The sequence below is a fragment of the Pseudorca crassidens genome, chromosome 6, assembly GCF_039906515.1.
Source record: "Pseudorca crassidens isolate mPseCra1 chromosome 6, mPseCra1.hap1, whole genome shotgun sequence".
NCBI classification, from domain to species: Eukaryota; Metazoa; Chordata; class Mammalia; order Artiodactyla; family Delphinidae; genus Pseudorca; species Pseudorca crassidens.
This window is the reverse complement of record NC_090301.1, coordinates 28,252,049-28,270,800: the sequence shown is the minus strand read 5'-3', so window position 1 is coordinate 28,270,800 and position 18,752 is coordinate 28,252,049. Positions and strand designations below refer to the sequence as shown.

Sequence of the window (18,752 nt, the reverse complement as noted above, 5' to 3'; positions counted from 1 at the left end):
AGTAGTTATTCTAGATGTCTTTGAAGAGCACAGCCTGCACCTCACTCCCACTTAGATATCCTGAGGTGCCCGGTAGAGCATGTGTGTGGTGTACATGAAGGGTTTAATAAATGCTTGTTGAAATAAACCCTCCACTAAAACTCCACTTAAGGATTTTACTGTCAGCAACCCCTCCGTGGTCATATTCAAGGTTGGGGAAATAAAACTTAGCCCTCCAGCACGCACAAAAAACTAACTAAGTAACTAACTAGAGATTACTTCTCTGGGAGATAACAGTCAAATACACTCAAAAACAAAATAACTTAGACAATACAAAATGAGAAGGCAACAATGGACTCAACAATTCTCATTTATCCAAGCTATTTATATGTTTTGAGGGGCATAGCTGAGTCTTCCTTAATTGTTTTTTTCTCCTCCAATTGGCTACTCACCTATTCCTTAAGTCAAATAAATCTTCACTGTATTACTATCCCTAATAAGTGGGAGACAAATTTGAAAATAGTAGTAAAGATACCATGGAAAGTCAATGTCTTTTTATTTCTGTCTCTCATTGCCTTAGGAGATCTGGCATTTTGGCTACTAGAGGATACCCTAATTTTTCACACGGGAATCAAAACAGATTTTTGGCTATGCTAGAATTTGCTTTTTCAGGAGCCTAAGTTATAAGTTGTATAACTTTCCTTCTTGGCACTTGAAAGCCTACAGACCTTTCTTTACCTAGACTCACATGCACAACTAGTTCCCAAATTCAATTTCTCTTTTTCTTAAGAATGGCCATTCTGCATGATTTACTCTGAGGCCAATAAGTAAGTAACTATGCCCAACTCAGAAATATTGCTTACTTTCAGACTGGCGGCTATGCAATGAATAATTAACCACTCCATACTTTCTATCAGGGATGCTTATATTACCAGGGTAAAGGTATCCTTTATGTCTAAACGATGTCATAAAACAGGCCTTTGCCAGAAAGACACCCTCATTTATCACATGAAATGCCATGTGGTATTAACAAGGTCGATACTGTTTGTTTAATATATTTTGCTTTCATAGGGGCTTGAAATGATTTGTTTTTGCAGCTGTAACAGAGTTAAATTAGGGATTTAGCTTCAGCTTAGCTAGTTGGGCATATATAACCAGGGGCTATTAATTATCTGCCTAGAGGCCTTTGGTCCTCTTCCCACAATTTACAGCAATCTTGGGGTGCTGAGTTACACCACAAGCAGCCAGGTTCTATCCTAAAATAATCAATCTTGGCTTCTCAGGAACTGAGGGGAGATTAAATAATTCAAATTTTTATTTCTTATTCCACAACACCTCCAAAACACACACACATGTAAATGTTATTAGTGCACAGCTTCTTAGTTGAAAGACTAGCTTCAGACATCCGTTCCCACAAATGAGAAACTAAAAAAACAAAAACAAGAACACTTTTCTGACCTTAAAGAACCAATAATCAGCCCTCTTACCCTTTTCTCTCTTCTCACACAGCTGCTCTGCCTTAAATGGACCAGGGGGAGAGGAGGAAATTTGCTCCAAAGATAAATTTGTCAAAAGCATGCACTACAATCCTCATTCCTCACTACCTGCTTGTGAATGTCGGCTGGGAGCAACTGCTGAAAAGCTTGGGGTGGAGGGGTGGAGGGGTGGCGGGAAGCAAGGGGAGAGAAGAAGGGGAGAAAAGGGGCGGGGCAAAGAAAAACTGGAGTGCAATGCAAGCAAAAAGGAAATCTCACACTCAGACACACACACACTCACACTCAGACACACACACACTCACACTCACTCACTCAAACACACAAAGAGAGGGAGAAAAGGCTCCCCCCACCTCAGGTCCTAACAACATACTTCTTTATCAGAGGTTCATTGTCAATCAATTAGCCGAGGCAGCAGGGGTCTGTGAGGTGGGGGGCACCCGTGGAAACAATGGGCAGTCCTGTTGTATTACTATTTAATCACTTCTGCTAAATAAATAGAGCAGCCCCAAGGTGCTGTCATGTCAAGGGAATTTATAACAAAAAAAACTTCATTTTTCATTGGTCATTCCTTTTCTCCCTTCAGGACAAGAGAGGGTTATTACTGTAGCCTTAAGTTCCATCTTTGTGTTTCTTGCCTTTGATTCCCACTCGGACCCTGCCACTTTCTGGCACTAATTTGTCAGGCTGAACAAAGAGAGGATTTGTACCTCCTGTAAGGTCTCAATTAGGAATGGCTTCTGCTGTATTATGTGCCATTCAGAGAGGACACAATGCCGGTAATTACAGGAATTTGCACTAAATGGCTGAAGAATTCACAGCAAAACTCCCCCCCCCACCCCTTGGGCTTACCCCTCCCAAGGGCTGGGGGGAAAAAAAGGAAAGCAAAATGCTCTGAATGCCAGAGAGATGTAATTACCAACAGCAGTCCCAAGAGGTTAAACAGCAGCCGAAGGAGTAAAACCATAAAAACTGACAGTGTGAGATGGTGGAGGGGATCCCCTCAGCCCACTGTTTTCTTGCTGTCTCTCGCGTTAACATTTTCAATTTCAGTTCAGAATCAGGAACACTGCCCCACAGTGGGCTGTCTGATTTCACCTTCAGATTACAAAGCAGTAAGACACTTCAAGACCGGAGCTTTGCATCTCTTGTAGCATCTATAAAAAAAAAGGGCCTGGGCCCTTTTATCACAATACTCAATTGCTAGGTTTCTTGTTTGTTGGGAAATTAGAGGAAGAAATCTGTATGTATTAGTGCCAAGAAAACCATGCATCTATCGAGGGGAAATAGGTATGTACACATGTCTAATTCCAGAAGAAAACCGGGCTACTGCCTTATAATTGAATTTATACAGCATTTTGTGAACAACCTCATGTAGAACCACTTACAGGTACATACCCCATAAATATTTTAATAAGCTGCACAGTCGTTTGTCTTAGCATTAATATTTTAACACTATAGATGCCCCATTGCCGAACATAATTTTGAATCCCAACCAGTGACTTCATTAAAGAAGGATTGCTCATTTTCTGCTACAGATGTGTTTCTGTAAAGCTGTGCTAAAGCACCAGCAAATTAATTGTTCTTAAACACCACTTTCCTCACGTGCTCCTCTGCTCAGGAACGTTCTGGGACTTCAGGGTCAAACATGAAGTTCAACCTTATCAAACTGCCCTTTTTTCTGTAGGTCAAAAATGACTGTCTGCAATTTCACAGAGTTCCACACGGCACCACCTCTGACAGCTCTCTAATCTGACCTGTGGGCCTAACTTCCGCAGCCCAGCTCACAGTTGCCATTTGGCATTGGTGATGTGAACATCTGATTAGTGTCTGTTTTCCCCAGGGGACTGCAAGTTCCATGAAGGCAGGGACAGGGACCACGTTTGCTTTCTCGCAGCACTGACTCGTCCAGGTGCACCTGAGTTTGGGGCATGTGGTCAGAAACTCAGCGCACAATAAATGGTAGAATGAATGGAAAAACGTGATTTTCAAAGGCATGTTCTGAGGAATAAGGAGCAGCAAATATAAAGGCCCTGGAGGCATGAATGACCAAGGTAGGTTCCGGAACAGTAAGAAGACCACTGTAGCTGGGTTTCCTAATACAGGGCAGCCATGGATCTGGAGAGGAAGCCATGGAACAAACCACACATAATCAAATACAACTATAAAAAGTTCAAGCACATGTTAAGAAATACACAGTTATGCACAAGCATGTATTTTTAAAACCGTAACCTCAGGCATTTGGGGATGGTCAGAGTCCATTTTCTCTGCAAGGGCTCTTTAAGTTTCAAAAAAGGATATAGAAAATTCTTCACCTACAGAAAGAATTTAGCGAAGTGAGGCCAACTGCACTATTTTGTAGATTTAAAAGCCAACATTTGTGGCTCCCCCAAATAGCATCTGAATGACATCATGATAAAGAGTTGCTCAGTGCAATCTTCCACTTTTAAAGTTTATTCATCAAAAATATTTAAAGGGGGAGGGACTAAGTGGACATAAATAGTTGTAGTCTAAAGAGGCTCACTTAAACCATGAAATACTGTGAATTAGCTTCTCCCTAAAATGATAAAGCCAAGATTCAACTAAAAACGATTTACTGGACTTTTTGACAGTTTGGGAGGTAAACACGCTATACAACCAGATTTTTCACTGAATGTGTGTTTTTATGAGGATGAAAAGTTAGGGGACACAAGTACTAAATGAATAAACAGCTGGTTTAGATTAACTGTGTTTGTGAGAAACATAAATCAATTTTTAAAGTTCCATCTGCTATAATAATCTTTGATATAATAAACAGCCTCCCAGATAATTTAGAAAACATTCAGAGGTTTGCTTACCAAGTTTTGATATTTTTCTTTTGAGACTCTGCCCCCTACAGGAGATGAAGTATTCCTACCTGAGGTAGGAAACCGGTATTCCAGGCACGCTTACCCATAACGCACGTGTACCACAAAGCAAGGGAGCGTAGCAGTTTCTGATGGAAGAGGGGGCACTGAAGTGAAATTAAAAATTTCTACTTGAGAGTCAGCCGCACTGTACAAATTAGGACTGACTTCTCCCCATGCCAAATGAGAAACCTACCTGTGCCCCATTAGAACCCCAAATCAAAGCATGAAGGTAAAAGCTGGGCAGCAAAGGAGTTTTAGACTACATTACCCCTGTCTCCTGGGTTCCCTATTACCACCCATCCCCACCCTATTCTCCAGCCAGCTATTCAGTGAGCACCTGATTCACACAGCAAAGGGCAGCATCCTAAAACACGGACCCTAAAGCAGCTGCCCCAAGTTCTATCCCAGCCCATCATGTGATCGTTTTCCTACTCTTTTCCCCTTAGCTTCCTTCTCCCTGTCTCTCCTACTCAACTTTCTATGCCTTTTTCCTGTTTTAATTTCTCCATCTGCTAGATGTGGTAGACCTGCTGAATGGTACCCTCTACCTGCATCTCTCCTTCCTCTAAGTGTCAGAAATGCTACTCAGGTGGTACAGAATGTGGGCAGGGCACACTCCATCAGGAAGCAAACTTAGGAGAGGAAGGTGAAGTAGGAGCCAACAAAGGGACCATCTTTTCTAACACCTGAGGCTTTTCTTGTCTCTTTTACTAGAAAGTTTCCCGGTTCATACTCTGGTCTCTACCGTGAAAATTAAGCTGAGCTGTTCTCCCTGATTCCAATAACAAAGCAGATTTGTTGCCCCTCTCAGCAGTCTAAAGCCACAGGAGTGTACCATAATTCCAGCATGTCCACAGAGTAAGCACTTATAAATTATTGTTGAATGGCGGAACTTTGAAATATAATACATGCACTAGTAAAATAAGACACTGAAATGTCAATAATTTCTAAAAACTGTGCTAAAACCAGCATCTCCTTAGTTCAAAAGCATTTTCCAAAAGTAGCTGGCTGACTTAACACAAGGTCACTCATGCCTGCACACATACGGCCCTCACCTAGTACAGCTTCTTTATCGGCTCGGGGTTGCTGGTATCTCCCATCCCACCCTGCAAGTGTCTGCTTCCCAGTTACTGAGGCCCTCCAGACAGAGCAGGGATGATTTATTTAATCTCCCCTTTGGGTAAATTATTTTTCAGTAGTAAAGGCGATCATCATAACTAACTTAAATTCAAAGTTTCACTGTGCCACCACTATTTGGCTTTTCAATGCAGGAACAAGCACGAAATTGAAAATTTAGTCTTGACTGGTGGTGACTTCCCTGTTCATTTCTAAACAACATACTTAAATCTGATACACTTGAATTGAAATTTTCCAAATCAGGCTTCCAATTAAAGCTACCTTCATGGTAAATTTCTTGTGACAAATTGTGGGGTTTACTGAACTAACCTGATTTCATTTACAGGAGATATATAGACTTGGTTTAGTGCGGGTTGTTTTCTTTCTGGTTTACTGTCTGGGGGAAGGTGAGAGGAATGGTGAGTAGGGGAGAGAAGCAGTAATAGGGTTTTAAGAACTAGCAGATGACTGCCTTGGCCTCCACCTTGTATCTCACCCTCCACAGCAGTTCCAGTAGCCCCAGGCTTCCCCAGGATGAGGCACCTGCCCATCGTGACTCAGAGGTCATCTGCTGAATCATCTTAGCCCTGCTCTTAGCCACCTCCAGGTTTTCTGTCAAGGCTGACTTTCTGGATCCTACCTTAACAGGGTTTGACAAGGTCATGATCAATGACAGTTACTGACTACAGACATCTTCCTCGCCTAAGGAGTGCTAGTGGTCAGCTTTGGGCTTGAATGTCTCTTAGGAGACAATCTGTGACATCCACATTCCCAGCGACCTTTATTTAAGAAGGCTGAGGAAATGTCGTCACAGCAGACTCAGGAAGCCTAAATTCTAGCCTGGTATGCTTCAGCCAAGTCATTCTGATTCAGTGGGTAGATCAGAGCTGCTTCTACTTACTTCACCAGCATGGCATGAAGACGGACAGATGGCTTAATATAGCAAACTCCTTAAAGGAGACATGCCTTTTAGACAAGAGGTAGCTAGGACTGGTCTCTGGAGGGGACTTTTAAAGTGAATTCCAATTGTGGGATTCAGGATTATTCTTTAATGAGCTTTAGGCTGAAAATATGTTTCATACCTGCACATTTGAAACTCTGAGCAGTGAGTCCTCGTTCCAAAGACAAAGTCGTCAGGATGCTGAGGAAGCTGGTGGTCACAGACTGGCGTTTGTTCTTCCTGAGTTCATGCCCACCCATCTGATCCTTGGGTTTGGTCCTCAGCGTGACCTGCAGGTTTTGTTCTGAACTCCTTGCCGCATTGGCAGCCGTTTTCAGAGCCTCCATCCACTCCTGGGCCCTCTGCCGGGTCTCAGCACGGAGGCGGAGGACATCTTGGGGGAAAATGACTTGAAAGCAAGAGTCACAGTCATCCAGGTTGTCCATCTGGACGGCCAGACACACATCCACATTGTAGCTCAGCAGGGGATCCTCGTCCAGCTTGCCAGGCTGAAAAGCCATCAGGTAGGCCGGGCTCAGGACAAACGTAAATGCCTTCCAGTTGTTTTGGATGGTCAGCCTGTACAGCGTCCCCGATTTGAGGATGTTTTGGTACTCTTTTGGGCTATCCAAGACAGGGGATGGCACGAGCAGCTCACTGGATTTCTTCTGCAAACAACGATTCTGTGGACAGTCGGCATGATGACCGAGCCCCGGTGAGTCAGCCAGCTCCTCTGGCCGTCCCATGTAAGCAGGCGCGGCGGCGTGCACACCTTCCCAAAGCTTCTGCCCCCAGTCCAAAGCCTCCCATGGCGACTCTGCCTTTAGCTGCAGCTGAGTGTTGTCATACAGAACAGTATCCACCAGCCTGGCCTCGAGGTTGCCCAGAACAGATATGCTCTGGAAGTGTGACAGCTGATACGTTCCACAGAGGTTTTGATTCCCACTGCTGTCGAGGCTGTAGAAGTATAAGCTGTAGGGGGAGAGTTCCGCGTAACAGCTTTGCCAGTAACTGTCATGGTCCTTCCGAATCTCCAGGTAACCCTTTTTCAGAATGTTTGGGAATGCCTCCTTGTGTTCTAGAAAGAAAGGAAAAAAAAATAAAAGGAAGCAACATATTAATCCATTAATATGAATGAACAAATGAGATGAAAAGGCAGGTGCCAGAAACCAAACGGATCAGGGGTTGACATCCTTCTGGCTCAAGAGTAAGTACTGGGGAGTGGGGTGTTGGGGTTTCATGGTCAATGTGACATGCAGAAGTCCGTTCGGAAAACAGAAACACCGAATGACTGGGACTCTGCCATGTGGGCCCATGAAACAACTGCGCTTTGCCAGGATTTCTTGTTTTCTAGATGACGTTCTACAGAGTACCAAATACGAGAGAGAGAATGTTCCTCCTGCCACCTGACCTAACTCCCTGCTAATACGCATCTTTCTTTAGGTAGGTAAAGCCAGGAAGGGCCAGTGGAAAGACCAGAGCATGAAGTGCACTGCACTTCTCATAAACTCCTGTTTCTCAGATGCCCCCATCAGTCTTCAAGGCCAGGCCATGAGCCTTCTGGCTCATAACCAGTTCTCCAGCCACGCCTCAACTACTCACTTCTTAGATCTCTGCTTGGATAGCAGTTCCTCTCACCTCTGAGCCTGCTTATGCTGTTCCCTCTGCTTGCAATGCCCCTTTCTCACCACTTCCACCAGCTATGACACACTTACTCTTCACTCAGCCATCCTCTCTTCCAGAAAGGGAGTTTGTCCCGACTCTCCCAACCCCACTCCCTCGCCTGCACAGACACATCCCTCGGTCAGTATCAGGGATCCTTACTATATTATTCCTCTCTAATGGGCTCTCATCAGTTTATATAAAACTGTTTTATATAAAACAGTTTATAATTTTTAAATTATAAAAATAATTTATAATTTTTAAAGAAGTGTGTCTTCGCCACTGGTCTGTAAGCTCCACTGAGGACAGGGGCAAGGCCTGTCCTGTCATCCTTGTATCACAGCACATAGTGTAATGCCTGGTACACAGTAGGTACTTAGTAAGTACTTGTTGAATTAGAGTAGAAATAAAGCTTCTACGATAATGTCCAGCATATAATAGGTATAATTCCCTTCCCTTCTCTTCCCCTGTGTTTCACAAGTCCATCTGGTCATGCCATCTTTAATCAATGAGAGCTGCAACAGATACAAATTTCATACTTTAATAAAAGGGGACTGTCACTTGGGAGATGTCCTGATACTTTCAACAGGCATGAAAATGAGGGAGCTCTCCTCCCTAGTACAGCTTTTCGTTTCTGAGATGTTTCTCAATCTTTTTGCTGACACACGTCGGAGACAGTCATACACTAATTGAGTCACTCCCTGAAGAAGAGAAATCACATTCCCAAAGGGTATGATTTCTGATCTTGGCTGGAGGAAAAAAAAAAAAAAAAGAGTAACACAGATCTAGATCTTCAAATAGCAAAAACCAAAAGAGAAAATGAGAGAAATGCAGCAGAGAAAAGCCAGTTTTACCTGCTTTACATCTCTGCTCCTGACATTCGTCAGTATTTCTGTGGTAATTCAAAAGCCATTAATTTCTTGCAACCCACACTAATCCCTTTGCAGAGAGAGATAATGGATGCCTATTCTCCGTTTTCTTTTCTGAAAATGCAGTAAGAGAGGCAGTGCTGTTAGAGACACTGATGCCACCTCTCCGCCTCTCATTTCCATCAGGTGCCGATGACAGTTCAACCTTTTCCATAATAAGACCCATAACCTCGCATCCCTCCATCCCCATCCCTCCTGTGACCTAACAGCTCAGGCATGTATCCCCGAATAAAATAAAAACCATCTCTCTTGCTTTTAGCTAGGAATTTTCCTCTCCTTTTCTTTCCTCCCTGAGAGCTTTTTACAACAGCTTCCACGAATTAGAAATTCTAACTATAATTGGACCCAAGCCAGAAGCAAACCTCACTGCTTTCTGACTGTATAAGCTAGGGTGTCAGATGCCAGCTTGGGTGGACTGAATAGAAGTCTAACAGGGAGTCTCAAAAGTTCCCCCACCTTCTTGCTGCAAAATAAGGTAAAGAATGCACTGTGTTTCAATATCTTCTCCCCACCTCGGCTCAGCCCTCTCTAAATAGGTATGTTAAATTGAGATAGAAAAGAGGAGTGTTAATCATAGGAAATGGTCCATCCTTATAGGCTGCAGTTTGTAGTGTAATTTCTTGGAAAAGAAGAGAACAGATGTGATCAGAAAACTATTCTCAGCATGTATTCCTTTCTGGAGGGCCTGTTTATTTCAAACCTTATTAATATGTTGTGTGTGAAGTATTAATTATCTGACTGTAGAGGGCTGGAGAACTACCATTTCTCTTTAATCTCTAGCTGCTACTTTCTACTGAGTCTGAAGTTTATTTTGAATATTTTTGCTATTGACAAATCAGAAGTTATATACTTAAATCTAAGCTTTCGTTAATTTACTATAGTTCAACTTTTGTTTCCCCGGACCATATCATTTCATCACATACATTCTTCTAAAGTGTTCCATTTCACGAATGAACAATATGACCTCTGTCTTAATTAATATCATAAATGGTTCAGGTAGAACAGCTGACAAAGATTATCGCCGTTTCCCCAATGAAAATAGAGAAAGGTGATCAAAATGAATCACTGTGTCTGTAAATTTCATACTGAAACCATAAGAGAGTAAGTCCCTTGTGAAAAACAGCAAGAAGCAAAAACAAAAACATAAACAAAAAGAACTTGAGAACTCTTTGCTTCCCCACTGCTTTCCACTGTGGCTAGTTACAAAGACCTGGGTCAGTTCCTCCTCAACAAAGACCCCTTTTCCTTCTCCCCCTGGTCCCACAGTACCCAGCGCAGTGGCTTAAGGACAAAAATTGCTACTGATTGACGAGGAAGAGGGGATTTTTCCCCCTCATGAACCTCATTCATTTCTGTACTGCCAACTCACTGAAGAGTTCCTCTTTTGCCATTATTTCCTCTTTCTGTTCTCAAAAAAGTTCCCATTCTCAGGCCACCATCTTAATCAAGATCTTAAATGGGCTCCCATTTCAAGCCCTCCCCCCGCACCCCACCATGTCACACTCAGTTACCGGGGTAACCTTTCTGGATCACTCATAACCTTTCCCATGCCCTCCCCATCAGCCCAAAACCCTGCACAAGTTTCCTGGTGCTACACAATAAAGTCCAAACTCCTTAGACCGGCCTTAACACATCTTCTCATGGAAAATTTCAAACACAGTTAAAGGCATGGAGAAGAGTAAAATGGACACCTGTGGGCTCACCCCTTAGCTTAAAAGTCATCAGGTTTCTGCTATTCTTGTTTCCTCTTTCCCACTCCTCTCCAACTCTTGCTTTTTATTGTTTTTTGTTTGTTTGTTTGTTTTTGCTGGAATACTTGAAAGCAAATTGCAGACATTTTATCATTTCTACTGTAAATATTTCAGGCTGTACTTCTAACAGATAAGAATATATATATATATATATATATATATATATATATACCAGTTTCACACCCAAAACATGAATAATTCCTTATCCAATACCCAGTCTGTATCTCATTTCCCCAGATTCTCTCAAAAAATTTCTTTATACAGATGGTTTGCTCGATTTAGGTCCACACCTTGATTTGGCTGGTAGGTCTTTTAAGCCTCTTTAAACCTATAACAGTTCCCTCTTTCTCCTTTTTTTCTCATGCCATGTATTTATTGAAGAAATTCATTCCTTTGTCCTGTAGAATTTCTCACATTCTGGATTTGGCTGAGTGTATCCCCACGGTATCAGTCAAATGCTCCTGTTTCCCAGGTTTTCCATCAACTGCTATTTACTTATTTTATTATTATTTTTTAAAATATTTACCTATTTATTTGGTTGACTGAGTCTTAGTAGCGGCAGGCAGGCTCCTTAGTTGCAGCTCGCCAGCTTGTCAGCTGCGGCATGTATGTGGGATCTAGTCCTCTGACCAGGGGTAAAACCCAGGCCCCCTGCATTGGGAGCAGAGTCAACCACTGTGCCACCAGGGAAGTCCCTCATCTGCTATTTAGATCTCAAGATCCAGTTAGGTTTTTCTGTGTGTCTTTTTCGTGCAAGAATATGTTACAGGTGGTTGTCCTACTTGCAGGGATATGGAGATTGATTAGGAGGCTCAGATGAGGTTAGCCTGACCCCTCCGTTTTGAGTTTCCCCAGGGACCTTTCACACTGCAGCCACTCTCTTCCATTCCCCACACTCCAGCCAGGGGACTTGCTGTGGCTTCCATTACTGGCCCCTCCCGACCTTCAGGCATTTTCTCTCACTGTTCTCCCTGCCTAGATTTCCCTGCATCTCTGCTTGTCCATGTTTTCATCCTACGTGAGAGCTAGTATAAAATCTCACCTTTTCCTGAAGCCTTTCTTTGTCCCCTCCAGTTGAACACAGCTGTCCTCCTCTGAAGCCCCATGGCTCTATGGCTACACCACCCTGATGACTCATATTTCAGATACTATTTCACACTCATCAAATATGTACTAAGTTATATAATAAAAGTATTCCAAGAAAATCAATAAGAAATGATTTTAAAAAGTTTCTGCCTCCACATCCCGGCACCCACAATCCTTCTGCCCAGACTGTAGAGCGTTTGATAGGAAGCCTTTAGACAGTATACATATGTAATAATAATATTATAAATAATAATTGGGCCTGTTCACATATATTAGCATATGTAATTAAAATGTGCTTCTATTTGGGTTACTTTATGCAATTCTGTTTTTTTAAAAACCAGCATGTCCCAGATCACAATAAATGAAACATTTAGGTAAACGTTTAATTTACCAAGAAAGTCTGAACTGCCCGAGTCCACACCATGAATGATGTCATAAGAATAGGACTTCAAAGATCAGACAATAGTTCAAAATGAAAGATAAAGAGCAACGTTTTAACATTTTCAAAGAACTCAAAAGCCTATGTGGTGTCAGTATTCCAAATCAAAATTATCTAGGCAAATTTAAAGGAAACATTTAAGTTCTTACAACAAGATGAATAAATGTGAAAGGAAGCCGAAGTAGAGAGTGAATGGAGTACCGTGATGCTACAGAATCACATTCTGTCCTAGACAAGCCCAAAAGCACTGCCCCTCAAAGTTCAACAGATTTATTACATTTATTACATAAATGTGTACATTTATTACATTACATTTATTACATTTATTACATTTACATTTATTACAGTTATTGCCCTTCATCATCTTTCTTTTCAGTTTCTCTACAGGTTATCTAGGCTATTGTTAGCTAAAAGGATAGATGATTTTAAGATCTGAAAGCCTAGGAAACAGGATTTACAACTACACATGGGCTCAAAACTAAGGGAGAAAAGCAATTTGACACACATTTACTGAGTACCAACTATGTGCAAAGTAGAACACTAAGCTTTACTGGAGACCCAAAGATGACAGAGGTCCTCAAGATGCTTACAATTCAGTTTTGGCAAATGACTCTAATAGGAGGCTTCCAGGTCAATGATAAAGGAGGAACCATAGCGCCACTTCAAAACAAAGACACTTCTATGATTTGGCTCTTCTTCATGAATGGTCAGTGCCAATGACCTGTACTCAACCGCTACTGTCTCTTGACTTCCAGATCCCATCCCCAGCCTCCCAGACTACAGTGCCACTTGGTTCAACCTCACCTCACAGCTCTGACCCAGGTGCTGCCAGCACTACATGACAGCCTAGAGCATGGGAGAATGTGACTAGACTCCCTCAGATACAGACAACCTGAGAACCGTCTGTCTACTCACTGGCCAGCCCCACTTCCTCCTCCAAGACTGCACGCTTCTCTGGGGTTAGTTACAACCTCTAGGCTTCAGGACTCAGCCCTAGTCCTCAACTCCAATTTCTGGACTTCCCCTCTTACTGAATGGCCTGCTCTTAGCTCCACGCACCCTTGGAGTAATAGCCCCTTCTGGCACTGTCTGACGCAGAGACAGGAGGCAACTTTCACTGACTGCTACTGACTGCCTGGAACCCTGTACTGAGAAAGATGCTGAGGCCACATCCAGACTCAGTGGGGAAAAAGCACCATGATGTCACTGAGGTGGGAAAAGATACATGTTATGTATTTGCCACCTGGTTTTAGGATCTTTACAAACATAGGTCCTCCCCCTCCTTGATTCCAGAGACCTAATTCTCTCTTCCACAACAGTAACATCCCAGACCTCTTAGACCTCTTCATCACAAAGTATTTTCCAACTTCCAATGCAGTACTCCTTCATTCTTCTCACTCCTCCACCTCCCCTACCTTCCATTCCATCCTTATAAAGACCTTTAAACATGAAGCCCTTCTACCTCATCCCTTAAAGTCTCTTCCTTGTTTCACTGGACTCCCTCCTCTAGACTCTGTAGTCAATAGTTAAAACTTGTTTGCTCAGACTTCCCAGATTTAAGCACCAACTCTGGATCGTTACCATCGTCTATTTAAGACCAGCATGCTCGAGGAAGACTCAGAAGTATTAACACAGGTATGTTAGTTCATTTCAACTGCTATAACAAAATACCATAATCTGGGTACCTTGTAAACAACAGAAATTTATTTCTCACAGCTCTGGAGGCTGGAAGTCTGAGACCAAAGTACCAGCTTTGGTACTGGTGAGATAAAGCTTCCTGGTTGATAAAAGGCCATCTTTTTGCTATAACTTCGCATGGCGGAAGGGGCTAGGGAGCTCTGTAGGGTCTCTTTTATAAAAGAGACTAATCCCATTCATGAGGGCCCCACCCTCATGACCTGAGCACCCCCAAAGCCTCCTCTTAATTCCATCACTTCAGGGGTCAGAAGTTTAACATATGAATTTTGCGGGGGGACACAAATATTCAGGCCGGAGCACCGGTCAAACATAGATTCATGTTGCTCAACTTCTTTTATAGCTTTAATCCTGACAATTCATTCTTTTATTCATCTCATGGATCCCAAACACAATCCAAGAACAATTTTCCCACATCTTTAGTCTTTTCAAACTGCAAATGCCACCATCTCTTTATGTACCATAGGGAGCTCCTTTACATATACCATACTCGGCTTCACTTCAACATTACACTAACCAATATCCTATACAAGTAAGACAGAGCACAGTGGTTAAGACCACATGTGCTAGAGCCAACTGGCTTAAGTTTAAATCATAATTCTGACCTTACTGGCTGGGTAACCCTGGACCAATTACTTAACCCAAGTCTCAGTCTTATCATCTTTAAAACGGGCTATATTAGCACCTACCTCATTGTACTATTGTGAGGAAGAAATGAGTAACTCTCAGAACGCTGCCTGACACATCTTAAGTATTCAATAGATGTTTCCTATTTTAGCTTCTGGTCTCAAAAGAAGCAGCTTCTTGCCTCCTTGTTAAAGCTAACCCTTCCACCTTCACTCTGTACCTAATTCTTTCCCTCTTCTTCAGAATCTCTCCCTCTATAACATCTGAAAATTACGTCTCTATGGATCTCTTTTCCTCTTGTCTTCTAATATCCTAAGGTTTGTTGTGTCTATTCAAAATTATTCACTTGAACCTACGTCTTCTATGGCTCAATCTCTCTCCTTCCTTCAGATTCCAGATTCTTCTAATGCCTCTACTTTCTGTCCCGCACAATCTGGCCTCTGATTATTGCTGACCTCCCCTCACATCATCTCACATTACTTCTCTCACTCCAGCCAAAAGCCTCTCATGGGTTTTGAACAAGCCGAGCACTTTCTGGCCTCAAGGACTCTGAAGCTGCTGTATCCTAGGTTTGGGACATCTGCCCCCAGCTCCACTGATGTATTCAACTCCCTCAGCTTTTCACCTCAAAGGTGCCATCCTCAGTGAGGCCTTCATCCCTCAGCATCTCAGTTAAAGGGCCCCCCTCAGTCCCTCTCTATCTTACAACATTGTTTTATTTCGTTCAAAGAACTGCTCCTTGAAGACAGAGACCTGAATGTCTCTCTCCCTTCCTATTCCCAGTGGCTGGCTCTATAAGTATTTGTCGAATGTATGCACCAAGGACTAAGCTAGAATCGTGGAAACACCAGGTGAATCAGACAGACCCTGTCAACAGTTTACAGCCCAGTGACAGCCCTCCTTTCTCTCTTCACAGGTCCCACTTTCTCTTTTACCACAGTCGCCCTCATTTGAGTCCCCACCACCTCACATCATGATGACCGCAGAGCCTTCTCATTTCCATCCCTTCAATTCTTTCCATCTACCAATCCACCCCACGTACTGTTAGGGCCTGAGGGGACCCAATAAATAGCATCACTTTTTTTCACCCAAGTTCTAAACCAACTGAGATTGACAGAGGGTAGTCAGACGCATAGAAATCAAAACATGAGCCAGCTGGAGGACACAGCTTAGGTGTGTAGCACCCCAGAATTCCACAGACTCACCAATGAGTCACCCGCAGCACTGGATCAGCACAGGCTCCCCTCCCAGGGACCACCCATGAAAGGCTGGTGGGTGGTGGAGCAGGCCTAGAGGAGCGGACCAGAATCAGTGCTTCCTGTAGAGGCTGAGTTACACATGCCTGGTTCCTCTCCTAAAGTTGCCCGTAAGTTACTCCTCCCCAGGGGTGGAGTGTGCAAAGGGAGGGAGAGAGGCCAAGGGGGCCATTCTAACTGATGAATCTTTACATGGACACAAAAGCTATAGGGAAGGAGATTCCCTGCAACCCACCCCCCACTACCCTTGGCCACTGCCAGCTTCCAGACTTTCTGTAAATTATCCTTTTAATCTTGACTGTCAAGAAATTTTCAAGTGCTTCTTGCCAAACATATCATGTTAATTCTCTCTGTCTGGCTTTGAAGGTCCTCCATAATCTCAGCCCACTGCTCTACAAAATGTAGTCCTGCTCTGGCTTAGCCTCTGACCACCCCACACGAAGCCTGTGTTCATCTCCACCTCGGCTGCGTGCTCAACCCTCAGTGCTCAGCTGGAACATCCTTTCCTCAATGAAGACTTCTCTGACATTCTAGACCACAATCAAGTCTCTTTTCTTTACATTTCTGGTTAATAAAACAGTTTTCCAAGTCTATTTGTTTCATGTTATTATTCAACTGTGTTTAAGCCAGAGACTAGGGGGAAATTAACCAAATTTAGGTCCTTGTTCTCATTAGAGGGCATGAGGGAAGTGAAATTAACAGTATGCACATCAATCGTGACACTGCCACAAATGTCCATAGCAAAGAACATGAAGAGAATGATGCTACAGGAACCAAAGAGGGGCTGTGTTTTGTACATTTTCAATATGGTATATAAGCCCTCACACAGTGCTGGCCACAGTAGTGCTCACAGATATTTGTTAACTTATTCTGGTAGAAATGAACTAGGCTCAAGTGATATCTCTTCTGTGAGTTACTTTGAAGATCTTTCTTTATGGGTAAAAGAGAATATCCCATGTGTTTTCCCTTCATTAACCTAGGGGAAAAGACATATCTGTGCAGGCTCTAGAAGAAAGAGATCCATAACATATCTAGCTATGTATTAGCTAGACACACCAGCTGGGGATCTTTTCCATCTAAGTTCTTTGTGCTATGAGCAACAGTGATAGGGCATAAGTCAACACAGACCTGGTCCATTTCACTTCTCAAGTGTGAACCTGACCAGGAGATCACAGACCCAACCTCTTAAATTCAGAGGTTTTCTGCCTTCTGTGACAAGGGTAATTTCTAGTGCTTATAGAACTTGTTGACCCAGAAAACATTTCCAAACATCAACTTTCAAATGATGCTCACTCTTGGCCATCGTGAGCTTCTCATTCTGTTTCGTTAATCTATACGAATTAAGTGTAAGAGAATCTCTCATACTTAGGCCACCAGATTTTAAGATAAGTGGCATTCCATTGCTATATCTTTGGGTAACACAGAATCATAGAAACTTAGAGCCAGAAGGGACTAGAAATCTCTTCAGCCCAGCCCTATCTGAAGTAGAACCTGTCAGGGGCCTCCAGCCTATCAACTGTCTCCCCCTATTTACCAACGGAACCCTAATTTTGTTCAGTTGTGGAGATGGCCTCTCCCCTGCCCCACAAAAGGAATCATGATTTGTTTAACCCAATCAGTCACCACATTTTCCTTTGCCAGAGATTGCTTTAGGGGAAGGCATGCAACCCAGTTCTGGCTGCAGACGAGGTGCTTTTCGGGTCCTCTGGGAAGAGACCCAGAGGAAGTGCCCTGCTTTCCCTTCCTGACTTTGGCAGCTGACATATATCCTTGGGACTGCTGTAGCCATCTTGCATAAATGAGGGAGAGAAGAGACACTACCAATATACTGAGGATAGCAGAGGAAAAAGATGAAAAGTGCCTGGATCTTGATGACCCTGGGGCTACCAGAGGTAGGTGTCCTTAAGTGTTCACTGCATACAGTGTTTGATATTCACTAAGTGTCCAATAGCTATCTGTTAGATACGTGAAAAAATAAGATGATAAATGGCCTCACTGTTTATGTCACTTTCAGCTGAGTTTCTATTACTTGCTTCTAAACACATTCTAACTGATTTAACAGATTTGGAAAGAGGTTCCAGGAAACAAAGTGACTTGGCCAAGGTTATACCACGGAGTGTGCAAGTTGAGAGTGGAACTCCAACCTCCAGACTTTCAATCTAGATGACACTGTGCTTTATCTGTGGTGGAGGGGATGAGGCCTAAGCTTCCTCAGACCTGAGAGGCAGCATTAGAGCGTGGTTAGGTGTGGCCTCCAGAATGGGCTTGGCTTGGGGTCCTAGCTCCACCACATACTAGCCAGATGGCCTTGGGTGAGGTTACCTTCTCTAAGGCTTGGCTTCCTCCTTTGTAAAATCAGCAAAATATTAATCTCTTAGTCTGACATATTAAACTATTATTAATATTAAATAAGATAATGGATGAATATTTCTTAGCACAGGTCTGGGCATAAAGTTAACTCTCATTAAGTGATAGCTCTTATTGACAGTATTAATACTAACAAGATTCATTCAACTTGACTCAAGCTTTAGGTAAGGAAAAATGAAAGAAAGGCCATTTTCATTCTGGAAACAAACAAATAAAACAGTGCTGTCCTGATTTTCCAAGCACCAATACATAGAGTCCAACCAAACACCTTGCATATGCTCATACCAGATATGATAGAAAGCTGTCTACAATACAATTCATTTTATCAAAGAACTGCCAACCTAGTGTGGGAGATGAATGTACAAGCAATTACCTATAATGTGCGGCAGAATAAAATGTGTTATGGAAACATAAAATAAGAGAAAAAAAATAATTTTAATTTAAAAGAAACACAAGAAACAGAGAACAAACCAGTGGTTATCAGAGGGGAAAGGGGTCAGAGGAGGAGCAGGATAGGTGAATTA

General features: G+C 42.8%; 1 protein-coding gene across 8 annotated transcripts in view; it reads right to left on the bottom strand.

Annotated features, from left to right (window-relative positions):
- Positions 1-18,752, bottom strand: part of PLEKHM3 (pleckstrin homology domain containing M3) — a 186,809-nt gene that overhangs the window by 135,814 nt on the left and 32,243 nt on the right. For all 8 annotated transcript variants that reach the window (XM_067740816.1, XM_067740817.1, XM_067740818.1 and 5 more), the window contains exon 3: positions 6,559-7,494. In XM_067740816.1, coding sequence (XP_067596917.1) covers positions 6,559-7,494 — 936 coding nt within the window. The remainder of the gene's footprint in view (positions 1-6,558; positions 7,495-18,752) is intronic.